The sequence below is a fragment of the Erpetoichthys calabaricus genome, chromosome 8, assembly GCF_900747795.2.
Source record: "Erpetoichthys calabaricus chromosome 8, fErpCal1.3, whole genome shotgun sequence".
NCBI lineage: Eukaryota > Metazoa > Chordata > Cladistia > Polypteriformes > Polypteridae > Erpetoichthys > Erpetoichthys calabaricus.
Genome location: NC_041401.2, coordinates 193,034,823 through 193,043,703, shown reverse-complemented (window position 1 = coordinate 193,043,703; position 8,881 = coordinate 193,034,823). Strand labels below are relative to the sequence as shown.

The window sequence follows — 8,881 nt, the reverse complement described above, 5'->3', positions numbered from 1 at the left end:
GCCAGAACTGACGTCATCAGTAAGCCTGGGACCGGAGGTGGTGTCTTTGGGGCCGGAAGTGACATCATCAATAGGCCCGGGACAGGATGTGGTGTCTTTGAGGCCAGAAGTGACGTCATCAGTAAGCCTGGGACCGGAGGTGGTGTCTTTGGGGCCGGAAATGACGTCATCAGTAAGCCTGGGGCCGGAAGTGACATCATCAATAGGCCCGGGACAGGATGTGGTGTCTTTGAGGCCAGAAGTGACATCATCAGTAAGCCTGAAACCGGATGTGGTGTCTTTGGGACCTGGGCCGAAAGTGTAAGTAACATCATTAGGCCTGGCGACCGGGAATGACATCATCCGTGAGCTGGGCGGGACCGGAAGTGGCATCATCGGGTCCAGGCGGAGAGAAAGAGTTAGCGCACTCTGCCACCCCCTGGTCTGGCATGGAATTGCTCTCATTCAGGCCCTTTAGCTGGCCCCCATGCGCACGTACGAGTGTGACACCACCCAAGGACACCAAATATATCTAGGAAATGGTGTATAAATGTGAGAGAAAGAAATTGATTGATTGTTAATAAATCGATTAATTATCAGTTTTGCCTTTTATTAGTGCCAGTAATTAATTAAATCGTTTGGTAAGACTCCCACCAATTTTTCCTTACCTTCTCTTTATTTCCGGTGTATATCAAGGTAACTGACGCCCGCTCGATTGAAGAAAGAGAATAATCCAATCTACTGACAAGCATGAGGATTCCATGAGGCAGGGTCTTCTGACATTGGGCAGAATGTCTTGACAGTCTTGCGACTTCACTGTCCTCTGCACAGACTCAAGACCTCTCACCCCCCCCACGTGTGTCAAGCACAGCAAACCAGCCCCCAGAACATCACAGAGCCTCCTCCCTGTTTCACAGCAGGTCTGGTGGTCTTTTCTTTGAAAGCTGCTTCATTTCTTTGTCTGTGGACATCGAGCTGATGGGACTTGTCAACAAGCTCCAAAGGACCCTCTCCCAGAAGTACTGTGGCTTGTCACTGTGCATTTTAACAAATCCCACTCTGGCTTTTTGAAGTGGAGCTCTCCTGGCTCTTCTTCCACTGAGCCCACTGTCACTCAAAAAGTGACAGATGGTGCGATTAGACACCGCTGGACCTTGACCTTTGGAGTTCACAGGACATACAGAAGTCCAAAAGCACGCACTTTGGCGGACGGACGGCTGGGGCCCCTACCCAGCCGGGGACGCCCCTTCAGCATATGTTCCGGGAGTAGCAAGCATGGGAGACCCAATACCTCCCCCTGGACGCTAGATGGCGGTCTCCCTGGGTTGCAGTGGTGCCTCGGACTGCCGCAGAGCTTCATGGGAGTTGGAGTTTGGTGCAGCCCTTTTGGGTTCCACAGGCGCCGCCAGAGGGTGCTGCAGCAGGAGCTGCTGGGCCCTTGTGAGCAGTATTTTTGCCACACCCAGAAGTGCAGCTGGGACTCGGCAATTGAGCACCTAATAAAAAGAGCCAGCGGCCACCACTCGAGAGCCTGAGTTGGGAGGACGGGTGGAGAAGAGTGTGTTATAGTGTGTGCTTTAGTTTATTTGGTGTGCTTTGGGACTGTGTTAGGGCTGAGGGACACGGGGAAGAAAAATAAAAGTTTATTTTATTTGTGCGTCTGTGTCGGGTGGGGCGCATATATAGCGCCTTTCACAGCACTTTTTTTTTTTTCTGTGTGGGCATCACCTTCCCTGTTCCCATAAGCTCAACACAGTCCAGCACAAGCCCAATACAATTCTTTTCCTTCTCTTTCTCTCCTTTCTTTTTGTCTTCCTCTCCCACAAGCTCCGTCCTCTGCCTCCCAACTCCGGTGGCCTCTTTTATACTGTACCCGGAAGTGCTCCAGGAGCGCCCTGATCCTCTTCTGGCAGCATTTCCTGGGGTGTCGGAAGTGCTGCAGACCAAGGCTCCGGAGCTGTTCAGGTGCCCCCTGGTGGTGGCCACGGGGCCCAGCAGGGTTGAGCTCCTAAGCTCCAAGTCCCAATGCAAACCATGGAGGCTGCCCTCTCATTTCCCCGGGGGAGTTACTACTATTGACATGTCCTCTCCTCAGAAGGGCGTCCCAAGACCCCCCACCCCGCCATCTGCCACACTGTTTTATGTCATTGCCTTTCAAGCATTCTGAGCTTTTTTTACTTGATGAAGAAACAACCAGAATGACATTTGAGAAGGTTCATCACATCTTGAAACACTTGATCATAACCCCATGTGAACCAGCCTGTCACCACTGGGGTGGTCCGAAAGCCGAGATCTGCGAGTGTTCTCATTTTGGGTGGGCAGCAAATGTTTTACAGGATGAGTGTTGAGCCCACACCTCCACATGATGACAACATCCCATCTCCAGTGTATGAAAAAAAACTGTTGGAGACTGGCATGCTGTCACTTTTGGCTTTGCTGTGTTGCTTAGCAACAGTCCTCTGTGTGACTTTGATGTTCTCGCCTTTTTCCCATTTATTTATTTATTTTTTTGGTGTGTCACCAGTATGCACTGCGTTTAGTTAGCTGTATCCTTAGTTGTACGTCGAGCCTCACCTTTTTAATGGTGTCACGATAACAGGTGATGCCATCATCATGTAGTGTGCAGCACGTCAAGAGTATGTCACTGAAATGTAGGCTTTAAGGCAGAGGCGTCAAACTTCACTTTCGTTGGACTCCAAAAGTAGCACTTTATATACCCAATGGGGGCGGAAATATACAAAAAATGAAAGGAGCAGTTTTAAATGAGAGTAGAGCATCAAGTCAATGAGACTTCTGGGTTGTTGATATGATGGTCAGTTAAGTAGCAGAGGGGCTTGTTCATCAGTTTCAGCTGCTTTGGTGCACTAGAGGGGTAACAATGAGACGACCCCCAAAACAGGAATGAATGGTTTCACAGGCGGAGGGAGGCCACAGACATTTTTCCCTCCTCATCTGTTTTGCCACTCGTTTTACATTTGACTACAGTCAGTGTCACTACTGGTAGCATGAGGCCATACCTGGACCCTACAGAGGTGGCACAGGTAGTCCACCTTATGCAGGATGGCAGGCACATCAATACGTGCCCATCATTGCCAGAAGGTTTGCTGTGTCTCCCAGCACAGTCTCAAGGGCACGGAGGAGAATCCAGGAGACAGACAGGCAGTTCCTTGAGAACAGCTCGACAAGGCCCCTTGTAGAAGGTCCTTAACCCATCAGCAGGACCCACTGGTATCTGCTCCTTTGGGCAACAAGGAACAGGATGAGCACTGGCAGAGCCTACAAAATGACCTCCAGCAGGCAGGCAGGCCACTGGTGTGAATGTCTCTGACCAAACAATCAGAAACAGACTTCATGAGGGTGGCCTGAGGGCCTGACGTCCTCTAGTGGGCACCGTGGAGCTCGATTGGCATTTGCCATAGGATAGCAGAATTGGCAGGTCCACCTCTGGTGCCCTGTGCTTTTCACAGATGAGAGCAGGTTCACCCCGAGCACATGTGACAGATGTGAAAGGGTCTGGAGAAGCCGTGGAGAATGCTGTGCTGCCTGTGACATCATACAAACTACTGAGTACGATTTTGGAGTTGCTGCAATGATATTTCGTTAAAATGGACTCGCCTGCCACATCATTTCTTCCCTTTTCGGGGGGTCCCTCTGTCGGTTGACCATTTTCATTTCCATTCTTCTGTTCCTAACACATCACCATACCAGTAGAGATGGCCAGTAGGATTTTTTCCCCCCATTGAGATCTGATGGGTTTTCAAAGTGTGCCTTTAATTGAAATAACTCCCGCCACATTTTCTTTAGAGGTGAGACACACGGATGCCTCCCTGCTCATCACAAATGATTATATGGACACCATAGCCCTCTGTGGCTACTAACTGTGTGTTTCCAGGTGTCAGACGCAGCACGTACTCCATTGTGCCTGTTGCAACAAGCGAGCTTCAAGTGTGGAAAGAAGTCAAGACAAGTTGTTGTTTACTCTGCGTGGCTGATGGTAGCCTCTGTCCACATGCAGCAGGTCGCTGGTGCCATCATTAGTGAGTAAGAACGACGTTACCTTGAACCTACCAGCTTGGACACGATTATACCAACTTAAACAGAATGGTAGTGCGGCGAGTGGTTTCTGTGAGGTGGGTCAGCAATCGAGCAGGCAGGCACTCATTCACCTTGGGAGGCCTGCTAGCCGTGTGTACAGTCTCCATCATTTCGTGCTCTAGCCGCGAGTATCCATTTGGGGCATTCACAGCATCCGGGTTGCTAGGCCTCTGTCATATGCTATTTGGTTTGGGACTCATTAAAGTGCCACTAATGTTTGTGATGCGCCATCTGTACAAATGACAAATGCAGTGCATTCAATTACTACAAATATCTGTGATGCGCCATCTCTTGGAATGAGAATTATAATACAAATGTCTCTGTTATGTGGCCTATTGTGTGGGATTCATAAAAGCGGTGCTGATGGCTGAGTTGCAGACTCTGTTGGAATGACGGGTGCAGTGCAACTTATTTCAGCAGATATTTGTGTTGGTCCATCAATTGGAATGACAAATGGAATGTTACTACTAGAAATGGTTCTGCCATCTGTTAGAATGACAAATGCAATGTTATTACTAAAAATGTTTGTGCCATTTGTTGAAATGATTAATGCAATGCAATTTATTACAGCAAATGTTTGTGTTGCACCATCTATTGGAATGACAAATGGAATGTTATTACTAAAATGTTTGTGCCATCTGTTAGAATGTTAAACGCAATTTTATTACTAAAAACGGTTGTGGCATCTGTTGGAATGATTAATGCAGTGCAATGGATTGACAAATGGAATGTTATTACTGGAAATGGTTGTGCCACCTGCTGGAATGATTAATGCAATGCAATTTATTACAGCAAATGTTTGTGTTGCACCATCTATTGGATTGACAAATGGAATGTTATTACTAAAAATGTTTGTGCCATCTGTTAGAATGTTAAATGCAATTTTATTATTAAAAATGGTTGTGCCATCTGTTGGAATGATTAATGCAATGCTATTTATTACAACAAATGTTTGTGTTGGACCATCTATTGGATTGACAAATGGAATGTTATTACTAAAAATGGTTGTGCCATCTGTTGCATTGTTAAATGCAATTTTATTGCTAAAAATGGTTGTGCCATCTGTTGGAATGATTAATGCAATGCTATTTATTACAGCAAATGTTGGTGTTGCACCATCTATTGGATTGACAAATGGAATGTTATTATTATGAAAAATGTTTTTGTCATCTGTTGGAATGACAAATACAATGTTATTACTCAGAATGTTTGTGGCGTTTGTTGGATTGCAGTTTATTACAACAAATGTGTGCATTATGTCATCTTTTGGAATGACAAATGGAATGTTATTACTAAAAATGTTTGTGATGCTGCATCTGTAGGAAGGACAGAGACCTAGAAACCAGAATGACGCACAGACACTGCTCCTTGTATTAAGGTAGATCTTATGGGGTCTTTTTGTTGTCACACGTACAGAGTACCCTGTGTACTTACACACTGCAATGCTAATCAGCTTGCAGCAGGTTGCTGGCACCATCATTAGTGTGTAAGAACAAACCTACCTTGAAACTACTATCTTGCTTACCTGACAAATCTCTGGTCATTATAATACCAATGTAAAAAGAATATCAAATTCTGTATTCTCCTCCACACTCTAATAGTGTGTATTAATACCAACAGGGTAAAAGTTACAGAAACGTGATGAAGACTAAATGCTTCTTCATCACTTGGTCTGCCCGTGTCTGCCAAAGCACATGACAGACACTTTTAGACTTTTAAGGATCTGTGTCACAGGTGGTAGCATTTACTGTGCCTCTGTTATTGATTAATAGCTTATCAATATGTTCTTATTGTTCTTATTATTTTTTCATTTTCATCCTATTCTTGTTTTTTTCAGGATGTTGTTTGGGGCCTGAATTCACTGTTTACTGTAAGTATTTAAGTTCCTCTCGGGCCATCAATTTTGTTTAAAGTAATCCTGATTCTGATGTTCTACAGCATTATTTTCTAATTATAACTATACTAGGGGGCTCCGCCCCCTGCTCGCTTCGCTCGCCAACCCCTGGCGTTGGGGCATGACAAAGAGTGAGATGTATGAATTAGATATAGAATAGTGTGCAGGTTTGGATGATGCCTATAGAAATAAAAAATAGAGTGTTTGGCATAGAGTAATGTTTTATTGGAATATTTCTTTGTATACAACATTAGTAGTAAAGATGGTGTCTTGTCCTTGAATGAGTCTTCCTTGGCATGGATCATTTATAACTTTAACTTTAACGTCAGATGAACGTCGAACACGTCAGAAGGCAACATAAAGTTGTCCATGTCCAAAAACGGGTTCAGAGAGGTAGATGCCAACCTTGTCCATGGTTTGTCCTTGTGATTTGTTGATGGTCATGGCAAATGCAGGTTTAATGGGGAACTGTCGGCGTTTCAATGTAAAAGGTAATTCTAGGTCAGAACTCGTAAGGTCAATTCTAGGAATGAGAACAGTATTGTTAGCATGTGATCCTGTAAGAACTGTTGCTTGAATAACATTATGTGTCATGGTGTTGACGACTAACCGTGTGCCATTGCATAAACCCTGTTTAGTGTTAAGGTTTCTTAATAGCATGATTATTGTTCCATTTTTAAGGGTAAGGTTGTGTTGTGGTCATCCGGCCGGGTTAATAGTGTTCAAATATTCTAAGGGTAAATTCAGATGTTCATTGTCGTCATCAGAGTCAACTTTGTCAGAGCTTAGAAAGAGCCGTGTCTCTCCAGGAAGTAATGAAATGACCTGGTTATTAATGTGATTAACATTAATATTTTTTGGACATAATATAGTGCGTTGTGTTAACCACATATGCGAAAGCAGTATGGGCCATTGCCTTTTGTTGGCCTGATATGTACTCCGGTAGATGCAAAAGCAAATGAACTATTGTAGGATCTAATGCAGTTCATAAAGTTTTTACTTTCAGGCACATCGTTAGTTAGAAGCTTCTGTAGATATTCAGGATATGAATGTAAAGGAGGCAGTCTAATCTGCCCCTTTTGACAACAACGTGTAAATTCATTATTTGTATTGCCAGTTGTTTCTTCTGGGAAGTTAAGTGAATGACAATGATTGCAAATGACATTCATTAATCCCAATGAATTTTCCTCAATAGTGGACTCATTATTGAAGGCGTTGTCAGCCAACTGGCGTAAGCGTGTAGCAGGTGTCTGGCGTTGATGTCCGCGACGGGCATGTTTTGCTTGTGGCGTTTGAGTGCCGCGTTGTTGCATGTCCATTATTTGTGACGCGCTATTTTTGAGTTTTAATTGATTCGCCTCCGCTTTGCGAAAAGTCCGTTTCAGTCTACGTCGTGCATTGTTTGTATCGAGCCTTGTCCGTTTTTGTATGTCGGTCAGTTGAGCTTTCTGCTTTTGGAGTCTTGCTTGCTTGTTTTCTGTCAGTTCATATAAGCATTGTACACGTCTGCGTTCATTTATTCTGTCTCTTCGCTCCCTTTTTTGTATGTCTGAGACGCGAGCTCTTTCGGTTTGAAATCGTGCTTGTTTCGATGCAGCACTTTGAGACGCGCGCTGTATGCGTCTACGTTCATTGTGTCTGTCCATTTGGGCACGTCTCTGTAACGGGGTTACTTGAGCTTTGCGTTTTTTGATCCGAGACATTTTTTCTCCCTGAGTTTCTGAAGCGCGTTGTATGCGCCGCCGTGTATTTTGTTGTTTCATTCGTGTTCGTGTGTTTGGTCCCGTTATCCGATCCGAATCGTTTTGTACCCGTGACTGTGTATTCATGACTTGTTTGTTCCTCAGCATGCGAAATATGGTTAAGTAATAAGGAGGATCGCACTCACTGTTAATATGTAGCCTTATTGTAAGGAGATCCACCCATGCTGACACCTATGCTGCCTAGTGTGAAGGTGTTGAGATGACGTATGTTTAATATGGACGTTTCCTTTAGAAATGTGGCTTTGGGTGTCACTTCTTATTGATGTAGGGGGGGGGGGGGGGTTTGAGGATTGTTGTTGCGCGAGCGTCTTCTTTCTTTTTGTGTTCCAGGGGCTTGTTGAATCCCCCTCTTTGTGTGTGTCCCGTCCGTTGCTTGTAGGGTGTGTGGGGTGGTTTTGTGTTCTTTTTTTTTGTGTTCCAGGGGCTTGTTGAATCCTTCTCTTGGTGTGTGTCCCGTCCGGTGCCTGTAAGTGGGGGGGGGGGGGTGCCTTGCTGTTGTGCGCGAGCGTCTTCTTTTTTTTTTGTGTGCTAGTTTCGTGTGCAATGGGTTTCGTGCGGCGCCTGCGTTTGACTACTTTTTTCTGTGCCTTTTCCTTTTTTCTTTGCTCGCGCCGCCTCATTTCTTTGACTCCTTTTTTCTGTGGTCTTGTCCGCCTCTCGCGGCCCCTCATTTCTTGGGGTGCCTGTGCAGTACGTCTTTTTGCGGCTATGGCCCATGGCCGGATGTCCCTGCGTCCATCCGGTTTAGCATTCTCGGTTAGTAATATGGATATTTATGCATATATATATATACTTTTATATTTTGTTGATTTTGTTGGGGCTGCTTTGCTGCATCAGGACCTGGGCAGCTCACCATTGCAGAATCCATTAGGTGTTCTTCAGTTTACCAGAGAGTGCTTGAGGATAATGGGAGAGCATCTGTCTGATGATTGAAGCTCAACTGAAGTTGTTCTTATTGTTTAAAATTGTTTTTCTTAAAGGTTACTGGTACATTTTATTGAGTAGCTGGAAGCAGATCACCAGTTGGCAAGCTGCTAGTGATAGAGCATGGCCATAACAGCAATAAAGTCAATTAGGAGTTACTTTATAATGTAACAAATACAAGTTTTGTTTTTTTTTAAATAAATATACTGAATGTGACTTGATCTAA

The 8,881-nt window shown here is 44.8% G+C and overlaps 1 protein-coding gene across 1 annotated transcript in view; it reads left to right on the top strand.

Annotated features, from left to right (window-relative positions):
* The window catches only part of ube2f (ubiquitin-conjugating enzyme E2F (putative)), a 164,412-nt gene that overhangs the window by 126,738 nt on the left and 28,793 nt on the right, over window positions 1–8,881 (top strand). Inside the window, exon 8 of the mRNA XM_028808029.2 lies at window positions 5,912–5,944. Within this exon, the coding sequence (XP_028663862.1) occupies window positions 5,912–5,944 (33 nt within the window). The remainder of the gene's footprint in view (window positions 1–5,911; window positions 5,945–8,881) is intronic.